Source organism: Phascolarctos cinereus, unplaced genomic scaffold (genome assembly GCF_003287225.1).
Source record: "Phascolarctos cinereus isolate Bilbo 61053 unplaced genomic scaffold, phaCin_HiC Scaffold_3;HRSCAF=262, whole genome shotgun sequence".
In the NCBI taxonomy this organism is placed as follows: Eukaryota; Metazoa; Chordata; class Mammalia; order Diprotodontia; family Phascolarctidae; genus Phascolarctos; species Phascolarctos cinereus.
This window is the reverse complement of record NW_027555736.1, coordinates 19,869,055-19,895,338: the sequence shown is the minus strand read 5'-3', so window position 1 is coordinate 19,895,338 and position 26,284 is coordinate 19,869,055. Positions and strand designations below refer to the sequence as shown.

General features: G+C 40.6%; 1 protein-coding gene across 1 annotated transcript in view; it reads left to right on the top strand.

Annotated features, from left to right (window-relative positions):
- Window positions 1–20,921, top strand: part of IPMK (inositol polyphosphate multikinase) — an 89,671-nt gene extending 68,750 nt beyond the window's left edge. The window contains exons 4-6 of the mRNA XM_020998222.2: window positions 5,232–5,404; window positions 12,197–12,278; window positions 14,630–20,921. Of these exons, the coding sequence (XP_020853881.1) occupies window positions 5,232–5,404; window positions 12,197–12,278; window positions 14,630–15,252 (878 nt within the window). The 3' untranslated portion in view covers window positions 15,253–20,921. The remainder of the gene's footprint in view (window positions 1–5,231; window positions 5,405–12,196; window positions 12,279–14,629) is intronic.
- Window positions 20,922–26,284: the final 5,363 nt, after the last annotated feature.

Below are 26,284 nucleotides of genomic sequence, written 5' to 3'. Positions count from 1 at the left end.
ACCTCACACCTGGACTATTGCAATATCCTGCTGATGGACTTGCCTGCTTCTAGTCTCTCTCTACTTCAGTTCACCCTCCATTCAGCATTAAAGTGATTTTCCTAAAACACAGGTCCGATCACGTCACCTTTCCTGCTCTGTAAACTCCAGTGGCTCCCTGTCACCTCCAGGATCAGATACAAAATGCCCTGTTTGGTGTTCAGTCCTCTCCTACCTTTCTATCCCTTCTTACACCTGGCTCTCCAACACACGCTCTTTGATTCAGCACCACTGGCCTCCCGGCTGTTCCGTTTACAAGACACTCCATCTCTCGACTCTGGGCATTCTCTCTGGCTGTCCCCGCCTTCCACTCCACGTGGTCATGTGAACTATTTGTGCCCGAACTGTGGTAGAGCCTTCCTAGCTCATAGTGATCTGATCAGCCACCGTGGGACACGCTGTACCTTGACTCCAGCGCAGCGACGTCGTTTTGGTCCTCTCTGAGCACAGAAGACGACAGGCAACCAGCCAGGCCCGGAGTGCTCTCCTTTTTCTGCTTTGTCTGCTGACCTCCCTGGCTCCCTTTAAGTCTCAACTAAAATCTCATTTTCTACAAGAAACCTTCCCTGACTCCTCTTAATTCCAGTGCCTTTCCTCCACTAATTATCTCTGTTTTTCACGGGTGTGTGTGTATACACATACGCACACGCGCACATACACACATGCTTGCATATATGTATCAGTATAGCTTGTTTGTACATAGCTGTTTTTTGTTTTTTCCTTTTTGCTGAGGCAGTCGGGGCTAAGTGACTTGCCCAGGTCCCACAGCTAGTGAGTGTCAAGTGTCTGAGGTCTGATTTGAACTCAGGTCCTTCTGACTCCAAGGCTGGAGCTCTATCCACTGCGCCACCTCGCTGCCCCATTTTGTACATATTTGTTTGCGTGTTGTCTCCTTCCATTAGACTGTAAGCTAGCTGAGGGCAGGGGCTGCCTCTTGTCTCTTTTTCTATCCGGCATTTAGCACAGAGCCTGGTGTACACAGTAGCACATAGCAAATGTTTATTGACTGACTTAACTGAAGGCATGATTTTAGTTATATTGTCTCCTTGACCCTAAACCTGTAATTACTGCCCATTACCTACCATTTTGTGGTTACTCAAAGCTCCTCTTTGTTACCTTCCAAGATTGGTGGAGCGATTCACTTTTTGCCTTAATTTCACCTACTTTGCTGATTAGACTATTGCTATAGCTTTTTTTTTTTTTTTAGGCAGTTGGGGTTAAGTGACTTGCCCAGGGTCACACAGCTAGTAAATGTCAAGTGTTTGGTCTGAGGCCGGATTTGAACTCAGGTCCTTCTGACTTCAGGGCCGGTGCTCTATCCACTGTGCCACCTAGGTGCCCCAGCTATAGCTTTCTAATTAGTTCCCCTGCCTCCCGTTTTTTTTTATCCACCCTTCCTATGGCTGTCAAAATAAATCATAAGAGGTAAGCCTTGCCTTTGCCATCTTCCTTACTCCCCATTCCCCCGCTTCCACCCCCCATCTGCACATAGCCTTCTCTTCAATTATCCAGTGCCCTGAATTTTCCACTAGGGGGCCGGGCTCCAAAGAAAGTTCTGCATTTTAAAGTTAACAGATTTCCGGGGGCAACTAGGTGCCTCAGTGGATAGAGCCCTGGTCCTAAAGTCAGGAGGACCTGAGTTCAAATGCGGCCTCAGACCAAACACTTGACACTTAATAGCTGTGTGACCCTGGGCAAGTCACTTAACCCCAATTGCCTAAAAATGAAAATAAAAATAAATAATAATTAAAGTTTACAGATTTCCTCTTCCCACAATTGAAATTCTCTCAGCTTGTCTAACCAGTAGTTAGTTACTAGGACAAAGTCATCTTTTTTAAGACTTGGGTCTGATTGTGGTAATCTGCCACGCCTTGTAGCTCCTTAGATAATATACAGTCCTTAGTCTGATATTTAGGCATTTCTACATTCTGTCATTTGACCTTTTAAACCTGTTTTTCCTATTCCATATTTTAGCTAGACCGTTAGCTGTCCCCAAATTCTACCCTAAGCTCAGGAAAACAGAAGGACACTGCCTCTTCTCCTTCTCCAAATAGGTTGATGCTTACGTGCGTGACATGTAGTATGAGTACTGCTAGTGGTTTGGCTGCACTCCAGGTAAGACAGCTATGTCAGAGTGATTTGGGAACCTCACCACCCCTGACTACACTGTTTCAGTGAGAAAACTTGCTCTAATTCATGAGCAGCCCGTTCACAAAGGAACTTTTAGAATGCACCAACAGCCTCTGTACGTTTCTGTGCAATAATGCTTTGCATTTACAAAGGGTTTATGTCTACTAGCTTGTGCCTTGCATTGGCCCTCTCGAGGGGTCATGTTTTTCTTCACTTTACAGTGGGGATGGAGAAGTCCCAGTGCCTCTGAGACTCAGTTTCCTTATTTGACTTTCCTAAGTTCAAGCAGGTGGCAGAGTTAGGGCTGGCTCTCATGTCTTCGCACCTTGCTGAGAAAACGGGGTCTTCACCACGATGCTCTTTGGCCATCTTCATGCCATCTTCCCTTCCCCCACCCTTATTGCATCTTTAGCTCTGGGAGCAGTAGCTCAATACTACTATTCCTGGAAAGGACAGAGTAGTCATTTGCTGTCTGGCTCCATTCACCAGCCTTGTGAATTCCTTGACCAAACATTCCTTCCCTTTCTGGCCCCAACCTCCTATATATATATTATCTTCCCCTACCAGAATGTAAGCTTCTTGAGGTCAAGGATTATTTTATGTCATGTATTTGTATCCCAATTATTTAGTTGTTTGTGGCACATCATAAATGCTGAAGAATTTTTTCTTATTCATTTGTTGTTTCATTCATTCATTCAATCTCCCTACAACTTTCAATTTTGAAAGCAGCAGCCTATGTAGAGATGCTTAAGCAGACCAGTAACTGTGTCTGCCCTTGGCCTTCTCTTTTCATTAGTATATAGAGCAAATGACCTCCTTCCCTGGGCTTGTCATATCAGGAAGAACCTTAGCTGTTCTTCACCTCATCATTTTTGCATTCTCCAGACTCCAACCACCTCTTCTTTGCTGGCCATGTTGCCCCCATGAAGGCACCCTTCCTACACCCCAGTATGTGTCACCTTCCCCATTAGAATGTCAATTCCTGTGTTGTGCACAGTGCCTGGTACATAGTACGCATTTAGTAAATACCCTGTTCATCTGTCTCTTCCCACCCATTCTTCCATATCTGTTGTCTGTTAATGAGAATTAATTCATTTATGTAACCATTTAAATTCAGAGTCATCTTCTTGCTTAATCCTCTTCTTCTTTCCCCTTAAAGAAGGTTTCTGGTTTCTGTACCTCATTTATTTTTTCCTATGGCTTAAATTCTCTCCACTTCAACGAAGATGACTTGTAGACCTCTAGGGAGAGTGACAGTCTCACTTTTCAGTTGGCTCTGGGGCACCTTCACTTGGTTGTCCTGCTGGCATGTCAGGCTCAAGCCCCAAACTGAAATTGCCTTTTCTCGCACTCCGTGTCCCAGCATCTTTTCCATCACTGGCACTGCTCTCCCATCTCCCACAGCCAGTCAGCCCTGAGGATTCTGCCTCCAGAGTGTCTTCAGCAATGACTCTCTTCTGTGATCCCTCTGTTTCCAAGAGGCCTTTCTGAAGAGTTTGATGCAAAGACTACTGAAGTTAGCGTGAAGACTAGCTCCTCCTGCTTCCTAGTCACGGGATTGTGGGACAATGATTGCCCCTCACTGAGCCTCAGTTTCTTCAAGTAGAAAATGTAGGGATTGGACCAGTTAATCAATCAATCAATCAGTCAATTAATTAATTAGATAATCTCTAGGGTACTTTCCGGCTCCAAATGCTATGATTCTCTGATTTCACCTAGACTGTTATAACAGTGTCTTATCCGTTAAATAAATAGTCTAATAAATCTACTAAATAAGCAGTATCTTTCTATTACAATAGTATCTTAACTGAACTTATTCTCTCCAGTTTCTCCCTTTACCAGCTCACCCTTTACGTTGCTGCCAAAATGCTTTTCCTCGTGCGCTGCTCCAGTTATGTCATTCTTCTGCTCAGAAGCCTTCGATGGCTCCCTGTTGTCTAATGAATATAGTATCAGTCCTTAATCCAGAATTCAGGGTGTCTCACAGTCTGCTTCTAATAAACTTTTCCAGCCTCACCTCATATTAGTCCTTGTCAAATTCTGTGTTCTAGGTGAAATAGACAGCTTACTGCCCCTGTTCTCTTCCCCCGTTTTCCTGTCTCTGTGACTTTTCTTCTTTTCTTCCTGTATCTGGTATGAACCCCTCCCTCTTCTTCTCTTTCTTTGAGGCCCATCTAACTCATGTGTTACTTTCTCTGAAACATTCCCCTTTCCTCCTCAGAAAGAGGTAAGACATTTCATTCTTACGTTGCCTGGGCCTTTCTCACTTAGTACATTTTCTTTTCCATCACATTGGCTTTTTTACATCTCTTTCCTCCGCCCCATTAGATTCTGTATTCTTGAGAGATCTGTGTAGTATATGGGTAGCTAGGGTCCCTGGTGCCTGTCACAGAACCGTTAAAATCCTGTGCTAAAACCTAGGTGCCTGGATGGTTTCAGTGGATTTGCCAGGGGATGTGCCTAGCAACAGCTTTTTCAATGATCTTGTAGCCTTCACATGAAGCTGTCAGTGTCTTTTGCAGCCATGCAGGCTGCGGGGTGCTTTTCACTTGTGGCTGAACGTGATTTTCATCCATTCCTGGCAGACGGCCAGCTTCTGAGTGTGCTGTTCCTGACTAGACCTGCTGGCGTGCGTGTGCAGTGCAAAACCAGGGTTTGGGGAGTTTAGGCTTGTGTACCTGATTGTTGTTGTTAGGTCTTTAGTTGTGTCTGACTCTTCATGACCCCATGTGGGGTTTTCTTGGCAGAAACACTAGAGTGGTTTGCCATTTCCTTGTGCAGCTGATTTTACAGAGGAGGAAACTGAGGCAAACCGGTTAAAGTGACTTGCCCAGGGTCATACAGCTAGTAAGTGTCTGAAGTCACATTTGAACTCAGGTCTTCCTGACTCCAGGCTTGGTGCTCTGTGCACCATGGCACCACCTAGCTGCCCCATCATGCTTGAATGGTTTCTCATTAATTTCAGTACATACTTTTTTCTTGTTTTTCCCTTCAACATCATTTATGTAGTGAAAAAAAAAAGTTTGTGCATTGCTAACTAAAATTTGTTTTTAAAAAAACAGATTTATACCTAAAACTGGAAGATGTGACGCATAAATTTAACAAGCCCTGTATAATGGATGTAAAAATAGGGCGGAAAAGCTATGATCCATTCGCCTCTTCTGAGAAGATTCAGCAGCAGGTCAGCAAGTACCCATTAATGGAAGAGATTGGGTTCTTGGTGCTTGGCATGAGGGTAAGACATATTTGTTGGATTCAGATTAACAGTCTAACACATTTCTGTTTCTCTTATTTATTTACCTCGTATTGACAGTGAAATTGCCAAAGTTTTGGTCATGAAAAGGAGCCTCCTTGGCATATTTGAGGAAAAAATGGAGAAAATATTTGACTAACTATGAACTCACAGTTCTGGAAGTGGCAGGAATTTAAAGGGAGGATATATCAATGCTTAAAGCTAAAATAAAATAAAATGGGTGAACTTGGTCTACGTTGTAATAAGTTAAGGACCTCATTATAAGAATCCTTTCATGTGGGTGTAGTGCTTCTAGGTTATAAATGCTGTTGAAAGAGGGCAGCATTGTATATAAAGGAACCCAAAATAGGAGTCACCATCTTTGTATCTGTGAGGAGAAGCCATGCTTTTTCTTCATGTGAAGCTGATGCCATGATTTCATTCCATCCTGAGCTGTGTTTTCTTAAAGACCTTTTTGAATCAGACTCGGATGTTCCCTGTGCTGAATTGGAGATGATAGCCCAGTCATACTGGTACCTGAAGATCAGATTGTAACTTCTAGCACTGCCTTCCCTTTAAGAAATTCCCACATGTCACCAAGCTATAGGCATCCCCCTACTTGTACACTGGCATTTCAAAAGCTGTGAGTCATAGGGGGAAGGTATTGCTGTCAATCACAGACCATGGTCAATCACAGTGTACACATTGGGTACTCCAGATATAAAGAAGAACTGTCTAAATATCAGACAAAAGGAATATGATGAAATGAATGTGGGCATACATTTCAAACTTTGTTAATAAAAAATACAAAGAATGTCCCACAGATAACAAATAGGATAGATTTTAGAAAGGTTTTCAAAGTGTAGTTTTGGAGTGGCTTCAGTGGAAAACAGTAGCAATGAATGGAATTTCAGTCGAACAAACCTCCAGGGATCAAATAGGTAAGTCTCATAAAGAGGCGAACAGACACTCGATTAAATGGAACTCTCACCAAGCTCTTCTGAAGACTGCCTTGTTTAGGGGGATGCCTATTGATTTGTGTTCTGCTCCATGTTTAAGTCTGAAACTTGGGTTTAGTTCAGGACTCCGTGAACTGTCGGAGCAGCCCCCCAGATTGTCAAGTCTGTTATTGGACTCTGCACCGTTGGTAACAAGATCTAGAACAGATTTTCCCTAACGTATCGGAGAGGAAGCCATGGCTTGGTCTCCGTTGAGGCTTATCTATCTCATACTGTTTGGTTATGTTTTTCTCCAGCATTTGCCAGCTTGTGTTTAACTTAATGCCAACTCCTAATGCCTGTTGTGTTGAGTTTAGTTATACAGAGTCTGTAACAGTAGAGGTAGATTTGGGGTGGAATTCTGTCTTTTGGATCTGATAGGAATTTGTAATAATGTGATTCTACTTTTATGTTAGAGACAGTTAACTTAAAGGTTGGTAATTCTCAGGTAGATCAGTAGCTAACAGTCTCCTCTTTTCAGTGATTCATAGAGACATCCCTGCTGCAAACCCCTACCATCTCATTGACGTATCATTGTCATGATCATTGACTTTGCCAGTGAGCTCGTGGGCTTCTTGGTACTAATGGATCTGTGGGATTTCAGCTGCAAGGAGTGAGTGAGGGCTAGCTGAGCAAAGAGGGGAGGGGAGATAAAGGGGACAGTGTGAACAAAGACATTGAAGTAGGGGGTGTCCACAGGGGATGGATGGCAGATGGTGCAGTTTATCTGAAACGTAGACTGGGTCTATCCAAAGTGTAATTGCAGCAAACTAAGATTATGATGCTGAAGTGATTTCAAACAACCTATTTCTACTTACGGTGGCAAAAACATTCTTTTGACTGGGGAATAACTATGGAAAATCTCAGATAAAATGATTGATTCTAAATAGCCCTCACTGGTTAAATTTGTATATGTAGCTCTATGGATTATAAACGACATCCAGTATTCCCAAATGTATATATTTAGAAAATAATGATTTGTCCTTCATAAGAGGCTGTTTTCACAACGTATTAATGAATGAATATTCTCATTTCTTTGTCTTTGTAGCCTCCTCACTTAGCCCTCCTTGTATGTGTCACATGGTAAATAAATACATAATAAATGCTTATTGACTGAGTTTCAGATAAATTGGATGGAACTAGAAAATTGTACTTTGAAATTTGCATGTAAAATGTATATATACCACAACTAAATATGTCATAAAAAGAGAAGTCAAATATGAAGGTAAAATTACCAATATCCAATTATTTCTCCAAATTTATACTGTATTGTATTATATTCAATCTTCTTTTATAGGATTTGTAGGTTCAAAGAAAGGTAGACTTGGAAGAAGAGGCCTAGTTCCACCTTTTACAGAAGCCCAGAGAGTTCAAAAGATTTTAATATTTAGGGCTGGAAAGGACCTTTGAGGTTGGTGGTACAGTGGCTAGAATGCTGGGCCTAGAGTCAGAAAGATCTGAGTTCAGATCCAGTCTCGGACACCTCTTAGCTGTGTGTCCCTGGCAAGGCATTTCACTTCCGCTTCAGTTTCCTCATCTGTAAAATGGAGATCAGAATAGTAACTATCTCTCAGTGTTGGTGTAAGGCTCAAATGATATGTAAAGGGCTTTGCAAACCTGAAAGAACTACAGAAATTTTAGCTGTTGTTTTTATATTATTATATAGCCCAACCTCCTCAATTTTTGGATAAAAGAACAGTCTTTGAGAGTTAAAGTAACCTGTTGAAAAATCACACAGATAGCAAATTACAGAGCCAGAATTCTCATCCAGGGCCTGTGCTTCCCACTGTGATCATTGTAAAATAGAACGTTTAGCTACCATGTTTGCGCTCTCTCTTTTTTTTTTTTTGTCATTACTGTTTCATAGAAGAGAAATTCACTTGTTGATTCCTAAATAATTTTTGACCCGTAGAATAACTTTTAATCTAGGTGGAGTCTGATTTAGTAAATCCTTGGGAAGCACGTTTGGGTGCTTCCCTGAGACTGTTAAATGATTTGATACAGGTTATACGTATGCAATCATGCAAAACACATTTTCGTATTAGTCATGTTTTGAAAGAAAACACAGACCAAAAAGAAATCACAAAAAGGTGTACTTTGCCCTGTATTCAGACTTCATGTGTTCTTTCCTTAGGGGAGGATAATCATCCTAAGTCCTTTGGAATCCTATTCGATTGTTACATTGCTGAGAGTAGTTAAGTCGCTCACAGCTGATCATCGTATGATTTTGCTGTTACTGTATACAGTGTTCTTCTGGTTCTGCTCATGAATTCTTTTCTTCTTTACAGCTGGAAAGTAAATTATTCCTTCCTCTCCTAATTTGCTTATGGTGTCACCCATTATGTTGGAACCATGTGCCCATTTTGTCTTTCTCTTGGTACGTGGTATGAGATGTTGGTCTATACCTAGTTTCTGCCATAGTGTTTTCCAGTTCCCAGCAGTTTTGTTAAATAGTGAATTCTTGTCCCAGAAGCTGTTGTCTTTGGGTTTATCAAACACTAGAACACTGTGGTCATCTACTACTGTGTCTTGTATACCTAATCTGTTTCACTGATCTTCCACTCGATTTCTTAGCTAGTACCAAAATAATTTTGATTTGAGATCTCTCACGGCTAGGCTACTACCTTCCTTCACATTTGTTTTCATTAATTTACTTGATTTTCTTGACTTTTGTTCTTCCAGATGCATTTTTTAAATGATTTTTTTCTAGCTCTATAAAAGATTTTTGGTACTTTGATTGGTATGGCGCTTAATAAAATAAGTTAAGTTCTGTAGAATTGTCATTTTTATTACATTGACTCAGCCTGCCTACGGGCAATTAATATTTTCCCACTTGTTTAGATCTGACTTTGTATGAAAGATGTTTTGTGATTGTGTTCATATAGTTCCTGGGTTTGTCTTGGCAAGTAGATTCCCCAGTATTTTATATTGCCTACAGTTATAGGAAATGTACCTTTTAAAAGAAAAAAATGTAACTGAAGGTATACTTTGGTAATGATACCACCTACAAAATTATATTTTATTTTGGAATGTATTTTGTTAAATATTTTAATTTTACTGTTCTTGACATTTTGGGGAGCTTATAATACTTCAAATAAAACCATTGACATATTAAGACTTAACCTAGGAAGCTTCTCTGTACTGTTAACCGATTTTACTTCTCTGACTGAGCCTCCTTTTTCTTCATTTATAATATGACAAGAGTTGTACTGAACCAGACTCGTAGCACTTAGTAGGTATGTGACCGTGGCCAGATTTCTTAAATCCCTTGAGCCACAGTTACCTCATTTGTAAAATGAGCTTAATAACACTTTGAATCGGTAGCGATTGAACAGGACTGTTAGGAGGGTTAGATGAGTAGCCTGTAATGTTCTTTGTAAACCTTCGAGCTCTATGTAAATGGGCGTGGTGGTCTCAAAGGTCTCTTCCACTTCTGAAACATGATGGGCCTGTGCTTTGAGGCAGTATGGTGGTATAGTGTAAAGAGCACTGGTGATTCTAATCATCCAGGGAACAGGTGATAAGGGCATGAAGGAAGGGATGCCATTTTAGTGGAGAAAAGTTATAGAAAGAGGTGGAGAGGTGTAGGATTCAGACAGTTGGGCAGCAATGTAGGCGAGTAGAGGATTATTTAATCAATTAGTAATCTTTTACTAAGCACCTACTGTGTGTGAGGCACTGTGCTAAAGCACTGGGGGTAGGAAAAAGGCAACAGACAGCCCCTGTCCTCAAGGAGCTTACAGTGTAATGAGGGAGACAACAGGCAAACAAATATGTATAAAAGAAGCTTTGTACAGGATAACTTGGAAATCCTTAAGAGAGAGAAGGCACTAGAATTCAAGAGGGATTAGGATTTTCGTTGGGACTTAAAGGAAGCCAGGGAAGCTGCCAGGTGGAGTCAAGGAGGGAGAGAATGCCCGGAGCAAGAGGTGGAAGTGTCTTGTGTGTGCAGCAGTCAAGAGGCCAGGGACCCTGGATCCCAGAGTATGTGATCTTAGGTGATTAGAAGTGATAGTGGTGTCCTCTCGACAAAGAGGGGAGTTCAGAAAGAAAGATGAGTTCTGTTTTGGAAATGTTGACTTGGAGGTATTTATGCAGCATCCAGTTTGAATGTTTGATAGGCAGTTGGTGATGTGGGACTGGAGCTCTTGGGACTAGCCCTGGAGGTATCAGTCTGGGATCAAAGCATCCTAAACTCCAAAAGCTGATGAAGTCACCAGGGGAGAGAATGTAAAGGGAGGAGAGCAGAGGGCCTAGGACGAAGGTTTGGGGAGCCTCTGCTATTGGGGAGTGCTAGAAATAGGCTTTCACAAAAGGAGACTGGAGAAGACCCAGATGAGATGAAAAACCTAGGAGAGAAGAGGAGTCTGCAGTGTCTCACACTGCGGAGACCAAGGCCCTTACCCAAGGATATACAGGTCACAGTGCCAGGTGCCCAGCCAGATCCTCTGCCTCCAGATCCAGCCCAGTTGGGGCCTCAGTGTTCTCACCTGTAAAATGAGAAAGTTGGACTGGATGACCTCTTAGGTCCCTTTTCACAACTAATATTCAGTGCAGCAAACGCTTGTCACCTCTTTCCATGCCATGCCTGAGCATGCACAGTGAGCGCTTAAACAAACGCTTGTCCCCTCTTTCCATGCCATGCCTGAGCGCCTGGCACCACACTGAGTGCTTAAACAAACGCTTGTCGGATTGAATGCTCAGGAGAGATCAGTGGGGGAGAGATGTGAACCAATGGGGGTAAAGAGGTGGGGACAATGACAGTCATCACCCATGTCTTTGTGGAGGGTGTGACATCTGGGTTGCCTTTAAGGAAAATAAGGATTTGGAGGGGCAGAAATAAGGTGTGTGCGCGTGTGCGTGTGCATGTGTGTGTGTGTGTGCGTACATGCATGTGCACGCATGTGCTCGCATGTTTTGAAGGGGTGAAGAGTAGCGAGGTAGGCAGCTGGTGTAAATGCATGGAGACAAGAGAAAAGATGGAAAGTCACATTCAGGTAGTGCTGCAGTTTGCCTGGTCACAGGGTGGGAAGATGAGTGGAGTCTTCTGCTCCGTGTTATGCCAGTTGTGAAGCTTGTTCTTATACCTACCCTTAACTCTCCATGCAGACTCTCAGCCTCTTCCTTTCTAAGCTAGCACAGCCTCTGATGGTAGTTATGGCCCTGCCTAGATGGTCAGTGCCTTTGGGAAGACCTCCCACCCCATCCCTGTGTTACTCCCTCATGGCAGCTAGAGGGGCTCCTTGGAGAGCAGGCTCTGCATCAGGACAGCAGTTAGTGGGTAGGATCCCTACAACTCCCTTTGTTGTTTTGGGCAGGACTGCCTGTCTTATAGTAGGCGCCAGCGTGATTATGATGGTTGTGACCTTTATTGCAGATCTTACCACATTATTTTCTCCCCCAAACTCATTCCTCTTCCAGAATTTTCTCTTATTGTTGATACTCTTTATCCTTTGAGGCATTCTTAGTGGTGTACTTGTAACCTTGGTGCCATCTTTGATTCCTCACTTTTCCTTACCCCACATAGCCATTCCCATAATGCATCTCACTTCCATCCCCCCTTCTCTCCACTCACACTGACACCAAATTTCAGGCCCTCATCACCTCTCAGCTGTGCAGTAGCCTCCTGATTGGCCTCCCAGCCTTGTGTAACCTTTGAAATTATTCATTATACTCAAAGCGCTGGAGAATGATGTTCACCCCTTCACATGGAGTGGAGTTTAGCTGTTTATGATTGAGAACTCCAAAAATATTTATTCCTAAAATGTGTATGCTCTCATTTTTTTTTTCCTGGCAGGTTTATCATGCCCATTCTGATAGTTATGAGACACAGAACCAGCACTATGGAAGAAGTTTAACTAAAGAAACAATCAAAGACGGTAAGGGGGGGGAGGTTGTCTATGATTTAATTGGATTTTATGATATCCCAATTTTTTTTTCAGCCAAAAATAGGGTTTATTAGAACATTGGTCATGTTGGGCAGACTCTTAAGGAGTCTGAGCATCTGTGAGCTATTGGCTAGATTATAACAATCTGAGTAGTAGCTAGATTTTAAGAATCTAAGCACCTTAATGGAGACAAAATGGGCCTTATATACAGAAAGACTGTGGGAGGGATGTAGGAGTGGCCAAGTAGTTTGGGGTGACTGGAGGAGGGGTCTAAGGAAGATCTGAATGGGAGTGGCCAGTAAGCTGGGATGAACAGAACTCTTGGGACCTGGACCACTGGTGGTCAAGGGAAGATTGAGCCTAGCTAGGATTAAGGTTGGGAAATGGCGGAGGCCACTGGGAGGTAAGACAAAGGAGGGGAGATTGGGTGTAGCCACAATGAAAGGCCAATTGATGGGATTATAGACTCAGGTGAATGCCAGAAATTTGGTCACGTGATATTCCCAATATTTTTGAAGCTACTTTACTGTATTATCCCTGCTCAGGTGGGAGTTAGAAGTTATTGTCAAGATGAGTTTACAGCAGATGAGTGTGAGACTTTCAAAAATAAAACATGGAATGGGTAGTGAATGGGAGAATTGAATAAGAAGGGTAGAGGTTTAAATACCAGCTCTGCTGTTTTTAATTGCTGTAAGACCTTGGCCAAGAGAAAATGAGGGCATTTCACCAGGTGACTGCTAAAGTTTCTATTAGCTCTAAACCAATAATCATCATATTTAGTGAGGACACTTCTAATGTACTTTAAGATGTTTTAAGCAGATTTTCTTGTTGGGGGTAGGTACTTCCTCCACTGAAAATTGACACACAATTTTCAGGAGTTTTTGTGGCTGAAAGACTTTCACCCTTTAGCCAACTTGGTAAATAATCTTTTCAACTAACCTTGCCCAACAGAAATGCAGGCTTCATTGGGTCTATTACTTGAAGCCTTTCTCAAATTGGGTAGGGCCTACTAGAGCTTGTGCGTCATGGGCATCACCTTTTGGAGCCCTGGGTTCCAACTATACTACAATGGTGAACCAGAGTAGGACTTTAGAGTGGAGGAACCATATGGTAAAAGTATCTTAAGGGGGTTCTCTCCCCCCTGCCCCGCCCACCTTCTAGTGTCAATGAAGTTAAAGGTGTTTTGTTTTGTTTTTTAAGATAGAAAGTTGTGTTTGCAAGATATGTACGTAAAGATTTTGTGGCAAAAAAAATGTTATGCATATGTAGATTTCCTGATAAATTTTGTTGAGATTTCAATTGTAGCCAAGCCTAAGAAAAATGTGTAGAGTTTGAAGGCGTTTTTGTAAGAATTTTTCTTGTGTGTGCAGGAAACACATATCCATACCTATGACCTTAGAAGTAAGAATCTTGCTTGGTATGTTTGACTACATTTTTTTCCTTTGTACTGCAATAATAATATATTCAGCATAATATTCAGACTAGCTTCTGTTACAATCGTTGGTTAAAATAATCCTCCAAGCTAAATAGCCAATATTCTATGCTTGTTATTTGAATAGTTCATGTTTTAGAATACAGGAGCTACTTAGTCTAAGTTAATGATGAGCACTGTGTGCCCCTTGAATCCCTAACGGGCATGGAAAGGGAACCGTAAAAATCTTTAACCATGGGTTATGAATGACCTACTGAGTCCTGACTTCAAATACTGCACAGGCCCTAAACAACCCTTGAAAGTTAGCTGACCCTTCATGAATACGTAGTGTTGGTTTAGTTAGAATAAAAATAAAGATGGAAATATCTGGAATGTTAACTCCATCTACAAGCATTTATTAAATGTCAGCCATGTACCAGGTACCACATTGAGTGCTGAGGCGCAAAGATACTGACTGGCTTTTACATTCTTTTCATTTGAATTAGATTTGGATGACTAGATACTAAAAAGTAGGGATTTTAGTTTCTTCTAAATGTGAAATAAGCTACTGACCTTCACTCATTGTACTGGAGAAATATCCCTTATAGAGTTTCTCATAATGATGATTGAGATGAAGTCCTCTAGGATAGGAAGACAGTTGAAAGATTGTGAATGGAGCTGTTTCTGTGTTCAACCTCTTTGCCTGTATTTTGTGTGGCTGGGATTCTGACATTTCCCCTTTGCACAAAATACTCTAAAATAGAAAACCATGTTTGAATGTTGTTCGTATTGTTCTCCCTCAAAAGGAAGGGAGCAGAAAAGGGAGGAATGTCGATAGAGTTCTCGGTGATATGTGAGGAGACTCCTCTAAAAAGTGATCAATAGCTTTGTTTATCGTTTCCCTGTAATGATCTTGTTTTCCTCTTGGTAGGAGTGGCCAGATTTTTTCATAATGGTTACTGTTTGAGAAAAGATGCAATTGCTGCCAGCATTCAGAAGATTGAGAAAATTCTTCAGTGGTTTGAAAGCCAGAATCAACTGAACTTTTTTGCCAGTTCCTTACTGTTTGTTTATGAAGGCTCCTCTCTGCCAGCAGCTAACAGATTGAGTGATGGACCTTCAGCAGAGAGGACCTTTTGGGCCAAAGGACAGCTGCCAGATGCCGGCGTGCTTGAATATAACAACAACATTCACTTACTGAGTTCTGCAGAGAATGGAAAAGTGGGGACCTCTGTAGGCAAAGTGTACATGCGTCATAGAGAAGCATATTCCAAGAATCGTCATGGTCAGACTTCATTGAAAGTTGAAAATAGGGAGCAAGGCAACATATGGAAAAGCAGCAATTGTATGTCACAGGAACACTTGAACGGCAACGTTCTCTCTCAACTGGAAAAAGTCTTCTACCACCGTCCCGCAGAGCTCCCTGGTAGTGCAGATGTGGAAGTGCGCATGATCGACTTTGCTCATGTGTTTCCTAGCAACACGAAGGATGAGGGATATGTTTATGGGCTCAAACATCTAATTACTGTACTGCAAAATATTTTAGATAATTAAATTCTTTGCTACGTTCTTTTTATGGGGCCAATGATAATGAAGAGCAGCAATGGATCTCTGCCCTTGTAATGTTATGTAACAGATTTGTATTGTGATTCAACTACATTTTATTTGTCTTTGTACTTTTTGGTAGAAGGGTTCACTTTTTTATACTCTTACTCAGGAAAACTCATTAATAGTTGTTCATTAGAAGACTATGAACAGAGAAGAAGACATAGGAAATGTTAAGCAGGGGATGTGGTGGTGCATGACTTGGTCTGTGCCTCTCGGCCTGAGTTAAATAAAAACTCTTGGGTTTGAAGGATTGGGTTTTAGCTTCCTGTAGCGAATCATCAGTGCATCCCTGTCCACCCAGCCTTGCCATTGAGCCATAGTGAGTAGGAAACACACCGAAGTGTAGAAGGGACAGGTTGATACCCTCAACCTCATCTGTGGCCCCAGACCAAGTTACCGAGCTGAGGAAGTCTGAGTTGATGAAGAAGTAACAACGACGAAGTCTAGATTCTCTCTTCCGTGTTCAGACCAGCCAGTCACAGGTGCTAAGGTGCTTCTTTCTCAAAGTGGATAATATTCTTGTTGCATTTTAAAAAGATAATCCCCTTTATTTCCAAAATAGTTTATTTGAAAGATAACAGCAGACTCCCTAAAAAATGGCTTGGAATCTGAAGGGAATTAATTGTTATTGCCCCAAGTGAAAAAGAAAAATATTTTTCTCTTTTAAGAAAGTCTTACATTTCAGAGATGAATACATTTTTACAGCTTTCTTCTCTGAGAGAATCCAAACTCTTACTCTATGGAGGATTGAAGTTCTGCCCTTTGTAAGTTTTTTATTTTAATGGTGTTTTTACTCTTAGATGCCATTTCGTTTTACCACCATTTGTTTGAGAGAAACCGTGGTACTAAAGTAATGTCTCAGTTTTCATAAGCAAGAACAGCTGTCATTAATATGACTGATTATTCAGAGTAGACTTTTTTTCCTTCAATGTCTTATAATAGGATTCAGTGCTTTTTTCATAAAATCCAACTTTCTACTTTATTGTTATTCAAGCCAGTAGAGTTTAATTATAAGTATATATAGTCTTATATTTCAGAACACATCTCATGATGACTTTCACCTTTAGAATTGAATTTTTTGAGGGAAGATGCCGCTTTGCACACATTCTTAGGTATTTTTATATCGATTGAAAAGTTGGATTCTTAAGTATTTGCTGTAAGTGAACAAGAACAAAAAACTTTCATGATGCCATAATCTTTTTTGGAAATTGTGTACCTGAAACTTTTTTCACCTTCATTTTTGGTAGGGGTAGGGCTACGTTTTGTTGCATTCTTTTGGTTCTAGTCAAGTCAGTCATGATTTGAAAGACTAGTTCATAATGGAAAAATGTCATTGGGAGTTCATTTGAGTTTAGTTTCAGTTTTGCTTAAAGGTGAAAACATGAGGCAGAGCACATCTGAGTTCTGGCTTCAGAGTCAGCTTGTACCTTGCAGACTGTGTAGTCAGGGTTGGTCGAAAATCAGTCAGAACCACGTGGCTTCTTTGTCTTTAAGGCATAGACTGAGTTGAAGGGGAAACGCTGATGATAGTTGGGATTTTTTTTTAATCTTTTCTGTTGCAGTCCACATACTTTTTGTATTTTGATTCATTTCTAAATCTGCCATGTTCCAGGAAAATATTTGCTTGACTGTTGGTTGTTTTTTTGGCCCTTCCTCACAATAGATAGTTTTGAAAAGAGAAAAGTTTTTTAAACAACTGGTAAGGGTGACAGTTATTTATGCTTATAAACCTCAGTCTCTCTGTCTCCGTCTCCATCTCTGTCTCTGTCTCTCTCTCACTTTTCCTTCTTTCTTTAGGTTGGGGGTGGAGGATGATAGCAATGATCTTTCCTAACTCTCAGAGACCAAGATACAAAATGCCTGAGTCTGAAAAAATAGAGCTGCTCTATATGAGTTCATTTTGTGATTGATACCTTAATAAATCCTACAGCATTTTGAAATCTGGTTTCATTTTATAATTTTATAAGCAAGAGAAAAATACAGTTTAGGAGTCAGTTTTGGGAAATGGTCTCAAATCCTCTGATAGCAATAATTGGGCTTTTGTTATTTGTTCTGGTACCACTCATGCCCCCTCCCTTACTCCCAGAATCTCTGTTTTGTACTGCATATACCATGAAGCCAGCAGAATTAGGTGAAATCTTTGGGTTGAAAAAGAAAAGCAAAGAAAAACTAAATCCAAGAAAATTGCCACTTTTTCCCCTTAAGAAAAGCCATTAGTATTATGAGTTCATTAAAACTGAAACACAGAAGATTTAACATTATTTTAAGTCTGATGTAACTATGGCAAGAACCTTTGTGTAGAATAGCATTTGTAAGGGGCAGCTAGGTGGCGCAGTGGGTAAAGCACTGGCCCCGAAGTCAGGAGGAACTGAGTTCAAATCTGGCCTCAGACCAAACACTTGACCTGTACTAGCTGTGTGACCTTGGGCAAGTCACTTAATCCCAGCTGCCTCACTTAAAAAAAAATAGAATAGCATTTGTATATCTACTGTGAGTTTAACACATTTGTGTTATTTGTGGCTTTTTTTTTTGCACATTCTAGATCAGTAGAGTATGGAATAAGCATACCAAAATTGTTTTCACCTGTCATTTCAGGCATATTTTTATGAAATCAGTATCCTATCTTTGGCTAGTGAAATTCAATTTTTACATCAAAGCAATTAAGCTATCTTTTTCAGGGATGGGATTAGTGTTTAATTCTTTTTGTTTACATTTTTACATCTTTGTCATCTAAGTCCCCCCCTTTTAAGTTCCTTCCTTATCTAGTAACTTCATGAATCGGAATAGACCTGGTTAAACAGCTGTCCTGAAGTTTAAAAAACAAACAAACAAGCTACCACAACAAAACCTATCATCATTTGTGATGGGATTTGTGCTAAAGTTAACCACTTTGCGGACTCATGTTCACAGTTAATCAAACATTTAAGTGTATAAGAGTTTTAATTTAAGCAATAAGTATGACAAGGACCTTTTATGTTAACAGGGTTGTCATATCTGTGAAAGGAAGCATTACAAATATTGGTTTTAGCATATTCCCTGTGAATGCAGCCCCTCAGAGGAGTTTCTGAGAATTGTCATAAGTATGTAAATGTTTCTCTAATAAAATTGAAATTGTACAATAGTTTTTATAACAAAGTATTTACATTAATTGGTATTTTTAATATGGATGGAAATTACAGATTGAATCACAGACTATTAAGAAGTTATAAAAATGTTCAATATTTTATCTAAATAGTTTTACAAAAAAACCAACTATGAAAACTTACATATTAAATGGCTTTAACATGGAGCTTGTATTTTCAACCCAGTGTTGGTTAATTGTTATTCATGTACAGAAAGATCTTAATTTTCTTTCTTTTTTTACACGTTACCAGTTTACCATTTTCAGGTTTTAGACTGCGTTCAACAGAGTTAGATATTTTCACCTCTGGGTGGGTTCACCTACAGCTGGGATACAGGTGAATGTTTAAGAGGATTGGCATTACCCCAGGTGCTGACTTGCAAAGTTCTTTTTATGTATTAGGAATATATTTTTAAAAAGATTTTAAAAAGTGGAGGAAAGAAGGTAGAACCATTAAGAGATCTGTTGTCAAATAACAGAGATCTAGTCAATTTTAAAGAGTTGCTATCACTTTGATGGTAGCCTTTTGTCAAAACTTTTGCCATTTTCTGATTTAAAATTTTGTGTGCTTTTCAAATTGTTTACATTGATTTACAATAACCTTCCCTCTGGAGCGCCTTCAACCCTTGATTTGGTACCTTTGTAACTTTATTTATAGAATCTATGACATCCCAGGATGGAGTTTTCAGGAGGCTAGCATGTAAAAAATGTCAGATTTTCAAAAACATGAATCAGCTGAAAAGCTTTATGTGATAATAGAAGTGAAAAGTCACATTAAAGCTTAGCCATCATCTAAGAGAAAGTCATGTTTTTAAAATATGATTATTTTCAGAGACCAAATTTAGTTTGATACTTAGAGGATATGAATTTTTCAAAAATCGTCTTTAAACATATTTGTGTGAAATACAAAATGTATCTAGTATTAGAGTTGAGATGGCTTCTAAAACCTAGTTGGAAATATTTTGTGTTCCTGTTACACAGCAGCATTACCCCTACTCAGTCCCAGAGTTTGTGTAATAACGATTGATGACATCTCAAGGCCTTAAGTTTGCTTATTTCTTGTCCAGATGGTACGTTTCACTTGTAGTGTTCGTTCAGTGAGATAGAAAGTAGAAAAATGTAGTAAAATTACTGTGAAGTACGATTCTATTACATAGCCACAAGCAAAATACTACACATTTTTTTCACATAGAACAATTTAATAATATTATTGTACTGGTATTTATTTTAGATCTTGATCCTATGTTTTCAAAGTGCAAATACTTTGAATATAATGGTGAGGATAAAATTTCTTTTTGAAATGTAGGCAAAATGACTAACTTGTAACATAAACTATTAGTGTTTTGGAAGGGTTGAAGGCTCCTCTTTTTGGAGTCAATGTTAGAATCAGTTATTCCCAATTATTTTGATAGACTCCCTGAGGAGGGATCATACTTAAGTGTTTAAATAGTAATTAACGTGCTTTCAAGTCTTTTCTTTGAAATTTTGTAGTTATTGAGAGTGAGTTTTAATATGGTGTTCACCTGCAGTATGTATTAACAGTTTTAATATGAAGTAAAATATTCTATAATGTATATTGCACCTGCTTATAAAAAGAAAATGGAGTGCACAAAGACACTTTATTATTCCGGGAACTGGACTGGAAAGTGTATGCGAACATGTGAAATTGCACCTAAAGTTTTGTTATTGACTGATGATTATAAAACTGAAGAGCTCAATTGATTGTACTTGAATGAATGTACTTAGTCTGGTCTTAGTCACTTTGATTTCAATGTCTAAATTATGTCTCCTCAAAAATGTGTTTGACTGTAATTCATGCTGTTGGGCTTTGGGGGCCATTACTGGACTGCAGGGTTTGTTGATATGTAACTTGTGTTCGTGATTTTATAGAATCATCTATACCAATTTTATAATTTAAGTGATATTTAGATAATCCTAATAACTGTATATTTGGCAAACTATTAAAATTTTTCAGTGATGTTTCCCCCCCTTGATTTATAGCAAATACCTATTTCTCATTTTATAATAACATAACTTGGTAAGATGTTTGTACTTTGCAGACCTAGCATTTCCCTTATACTTATTTCCTCCTTTGTAGCAGGATTTTGTTTCTTTTTGAAAAATCGCACAAAACTTGGCACCCTGTGTCATTTATGTAGACATTTGTGTATCGCTTGGGAATACATACACCATAGAATGGTAGTCCAGTTGTACTCGAGTTTGAAAAAGCTGTCATTTCAGGATTTTTGCTAAAATTAACCACTGCAGGGACTCATGATCACTGTCTAACATATTTGAGTGTATAAGGGTTTTAATTTCCACAACATGCATGACAAGGACCTTTTATGTGAACAGGACTGTTAGAGTTGTCAAAGGAAGCATTACAGATAATGGTTTTAGCATATTCCCTGTGAGACACACATAGTCAGGGGACTTTCTGAGAATTATGTTAACCATGTAAAAATTTCTCTAATAAAATTGAAATTGTACAGTAGTTTTTATAACAGTATAATATTAGCATCTTTCTGGCATCCCCTTTTGGGACTAGACCCCAGTGTTGGATAGTATGACAAACACACTGTAATAATTTATGTGATTTTTTTTTTTTGGGTAGGCAGTGGGGTTAAGTGACTTGCCCAGGGTCACACAGCTGGTAAGTGTTATGTGTCTGAGGCCGGATTTGAACTCAGGTCCTCCTGAATTCAGGGCCGGTGCTCTATCCACTGCGCCACCTAGCTGCCCCATGATTTTTTTTGAAAACAGTGAATCCTAAGGCCTTTGAAAATGATGTGAGTGTTGGGGGGGGGGATGGCACATTTTAATAAATTAGAATCAGTTTCAGCAATTAAAATTTAAGGTCTAGCCACAACTAAGTATTTTCTTAATTCTTTCTATCCAACTTGTAGTCCCTCCTCTGACATCTAAGATAATTTCCAAAAATTCTTTAACAGGTATTTAGTACCTATTATGTGATTAGTACCTTGCTATTTATTGGAGAAATAAAGATATGTGTGTGTGACCACTCTGCTCTCAAGGAACTTATAGCCTAATTAAATTACGTTTTTAACACTGAAACTGTGATTGGCACAGCTCTGGAAAACCTTTGCTGAGTTTCAGGAATTAGAAGTGAGTATTGGGAAATATTTCCCCTCTCCAAGGGAAGGCTTGTGAGGGGCCATTGACTTAGCCCATTTCCAGTTTGGCTCTTGGGGGGGAAAATCCTCTGGACTGAAACGTCATGGTTGTTGGTCACAGGGGAACAACATAGGTTCAAAAGGAGAGCAGATATTGCAGTTGAGGTCAGAGTCAGATATTCTCAGAAGAGAGATGTCCAGAATGAGTCAGACTACAGTCCTTGTCTACTTGTTCTTACAGCTGCATGTGTAAAGTGAAGACAATGGAAGATTCTCTGTTTTAGCAATGGAAAGCAACAAAGATTCAAATCTTAGAAGTGGAAAACAATGAATCTCCCTTCCTCATTCTCCTCAGTAACGGAAGGGAATAGTGTAGGGGTGTGTGTTGTGCCTTTTTTTTCCAATTGTTTTTCAGTTATGTCTGACTCTTTGTGACCCCATTTGGGGTTTTCTTAGAAGAGATCCTGGAGTGGTTTGCCATTTCCTTCTCCAGCTATAGATGAGGATTCTGAGGCAAACAGGGTGAAATGACTTGCCTGGAGTCACACAAGCTAGTAAGTGTCTGAGGCTGGATTTGAATTCAGGAAGATGAGTCTTCCTGACTCCGGGCCCACTGTTTTAGCCACTGCACCATGTAGGTGTCCTCCACACGCACGCGTGCGCGTGCACACACACACACGTATGTGTGTATGTATACATATTTATATGCATACCTTAGTTTCTTTAAAAGTATTAAGTGATCTTTTTCTCTAAGGCCCTTTTCAAAATCCTTGGAAAAAGCGACCTTTGACAAAAAAGACTCCTTTGGCAAATGAGTTAAGGGTGGCACTAAAACTTTTTAACAAAACCTAGCCCTCATCTGGGGAGATTAGAGGGGGTGGCTAGAGAACTCATCAAATGTGGCCTCAGACACTAGCTGTGTGATCCTGGGCAAGTCACTTAACCTTGTTTGCCTTGGTTTCCTCATCTGTAAAATGGACTGAAGAAGGAGATGGAAAACTACTCCAGGATCTCTGCCAAGAAACTCCAAATGGGGTCACCGGTAGTCAGACGTGACTCAACAGCCATCTTGTGGGTGGGGGTGTTTACCTTAGCAATGCTGTGGGGTTTGGGGGTGTGTTGAGAGAATTCTGGACTTGAGGGTTGGGAGAGAGATTTCAGACTTTATGTATGTCAACAGGCAATCACAATTTTACAAAACTTAGGTGAACACTAGGTTTATTACAAAAGAAATGAAGGTGCACGTGGAACCCAAAGAGTTCACAATCCATACAGGTTTGCATTTGTATAACAGCAGGACAGAGGGAGGGGGAGGTAGCAGCAATTTTTACCTGAAGGGACGTGGTGTAAGAGGGAGAAACGTTCAGTGAAGGTGGGAAAAGGACAAAACCCCCCCTGAAGGGGAAGGAGCAAGGTGAGGGCAAAGGCCCTCTTCTTTTCCCTCAGGAGCTGCTAGTTAGGAAGATAGAAGGGTCTGCTCATCTACAAGGGTTCCAGCTGTACAGTATCTCAGCCTAGCGCAGGCTGATTGGCGTGTCTCGACTCCCAGGGACACACTGGGAGGCCAGCTTGGGATGCAAACAGCACATTATGTCAGGTCGAGGGGGAGGTGGTGCTTCATCGTTGGCACATTCAGGGCCTCTTGCATACTCTGGGTCCAGTGTAATAGAAGATATGGCAACCCAAAAAGACCTTCAGGGGACCCCTTAGCATGGATAACTGGAACAAATCTTGGAACTGGAGTCCGAGGACCTGGGTTCGAATTTTAGCTGGCCCTAGCCATGTGCACACCACCTAACTTCTGGGCCTCTGTTTCCTCATCTGTGAAATAAATGGGTATTGGACAAGACCTCCAAGGTCCCTTCCAGCCCTAAATCTATGATCCCTAGTTAATACGTAAGAAGTGATTCTCCTCGAGCTTAGTTTTTTTTTCCCCGCATTGGGCAATGATACAAACTCAAGATCCGTAGCTCCTCCAGCCCTCTTTCCTTACGGCCCACGCTTATAAACTCGACTTTTCCCAAGCATTTGCAGACAGTCGGTCTCTGTATATCTCAACAGTGCCTTTTGTAATCGCGTGTGTACTTCATAATACAGTACACTGGTTCATCCAACCGGAGGAATGAGTAATTCCAAATAAGTACATTTGTAAGCCAATGCTTACCCTTTTAAGTACCAATTAAAAAAATCCTGTAAAACTAATTTTTATGCAAATCTTTCTAAAAATGCCGTCTTTAAACAGGTTCCCGAAAGCTTCACGATGACTCAGCATCCTAGTTATGTAGTGCTATAAAACAGAGATTGTTGCCTGCCGGCTATTTGGTTTGTAAGATTGTTTGCCTCTGAACTGAAAGGCCTGACTGCAGGAATTCTTTGGTCTGTCTTTGTGTTCTTTCTCTTCCCTTGCTGGTCGTGACTAACAGATATAAACACGCTTGCTCCAGCTACAACCTCTCTTTTTCTATTGGTTGCTTCCCCTTCCCTGAAACTGGAAAACCAGAAACCACATACCTTCAAGTTGCTGAAAATTAAATATATCTAGAGTAATTCTTGGTCAGTTGATCAGTTATGTCCCACTCTTTGTGACCCTATGCACCAATTGTCCATGAGGTTTTCTTGGCAAAGATATTGGAGTAGTTTGACGTTTCCTTCTAAAGTGGATCCTTTTATCAGGCAATCAGAAGTGAAGTGACTTGCCCAGGGTCACACAGCTAGGATGTGTCTGAGGTTGAATTTGAACTCAGGTCTTCCTGACTCTAAGCTCAGTGCTCTATCCACTGTGCCACCAGCTGCCTCAACAAAACAACAACAAACACACCTAGAGAAGTGGTCTGAGGGAATCTTCCATGTTGCTTTAGAGACCTTTCCTTCTTATTTCCTGGCTCTTCATTGTGGGGATAGTTCATGGGCCTTATGTGAGGCATTAATATACTATGATTTCAAAAGACGAGATGATTTCTGGATGAAAAAGTTAAGAAGTTGGCAAGTTCTATTGCTAAAGATAAATGGATTTTTTGGGGGGGACTGGGAGGAGATCTAATTCTCCCTAGAAGATATTCTATAATCACATTGCATACTGAAAAACATATTTCTTAGCCTCTGATATCTCTAAGATAAGGATTTTTAGCAATGTAATGATTAGTTATATGAGAAATTAAAGAAATGAAGTATAGACAGTGAGGTGGAACAGTGGATAGAGTTCTGGCCCTGGAGTTAGGAGGACCTGAGTTCAAATCTAGCCTTAGATACTCACTAGGTGACCTTGAGCAAGTCACTTATCCTCTGTCTTCCTCAATTTCCTCATCTGTAAAATGGAGATAATAGCACTTAGGGTTGTTGTGAGGATAAAATGAGAATGTAAAGTATAAATGGAGACCAGAGAAGCAAAAACAAGGCTTTTTAGAGGCACAGGCAAGTTGCATGCCCAGACTGCTAAGTGGGGCATTAACTTCTGGTTACAGGACTGGGATTCAGTGAGTCCTGAAGATGTTCTGTAAATATAAGGCAATACCTCGATTCTAAGGACTTGGTGAATGTTGGCAGCTTGTGACTTACTTACTTCCACCTTCCCCATCGAGGCCAGACATTGCACAATGGGTTTGTGGAATTGATAGAACCCAAGTGGAGGGTGGGGAGCAGGGAAAGCCAAAGGGAGTCTTTACTCTCTCCTTCCGTATCTCCTCTCCAAGATGATTAGACAAAATAAACCTCTCAGCAGAATCTAAGCATCTGGCCACTTGATGTCACCTCAGGTCACACGTGTATGTGATCAGCGTGGGGAGCTTTGCGTGTGAATGTACCGTATGTGCAGGTTGGTGGTGACCCTGCCACACTCCAGCAGGGCCCATAATGGCTTGTGTGACCACAGCAAGTCACCATCTCAGCCTTCCAGGTGAAGCTGTCAGACAGCCCCCCTCCCCAGTATATCATCTAAGAGCCTTACAGGTAGAAGACATTTGAGAGGTCATCTAAGGTCACAGATAAGGCCATCAGTTTAGAGCTGGAAGGGACCTCAGAATTCAGCTAGTTCAACCTCTTTACAGATAAGGAAACTGAGGCTCAGAAGAAAGTATCTTACCCAAGAAACTCTAGTTGTGGGAGTTTCCACCTACAGATTTCACACACTGCACTGCTAAAACCTCAGGCCCGAATGTTCCCCTTCTCATCATATGTGTGGGTATGGACAATATCTGCATATATTTTGCATACAACATAAAATATTTGCATATGACCTGTTAGAGACTCATTGTCCGTGGGGTCTGAGAGCACGGAAATTTTTCAAATGGTCCAAATGTACTTGCAATGATTTGTTCTCATCAAATGCTCTAGTTTGGTAAATGATTGGCCTGGTTTATGGGGACGCAATCTAGGGACATGGGACAAAGCTAAACTGGTCTGAACTAATGACCTTGATTCATATTAGACAGACTGAGTTTACCAGCCACAAATGCTGTTGTTCAGTCGTATCTGACTGTCCATGACCCCATTTGGAGTTTTCTTGGTAGAGATACTGGACTGGGTCACCATTTCCTTCTCTGGCTCATTTTACAGATGAGGAAACTGAGGCAAACAGGGTTAAGTGACTTGCCCAGGATCACACAACTGATAAGTGTCTGAGGCCAGATTTGAACTGAGGAAAATTTGTCTTTCTGACTCCAGGCCTTGCACGCTATCTGCTGAACCATCTACCTGCCCATAGATTGTCTACTAAATCCCAAGTGCT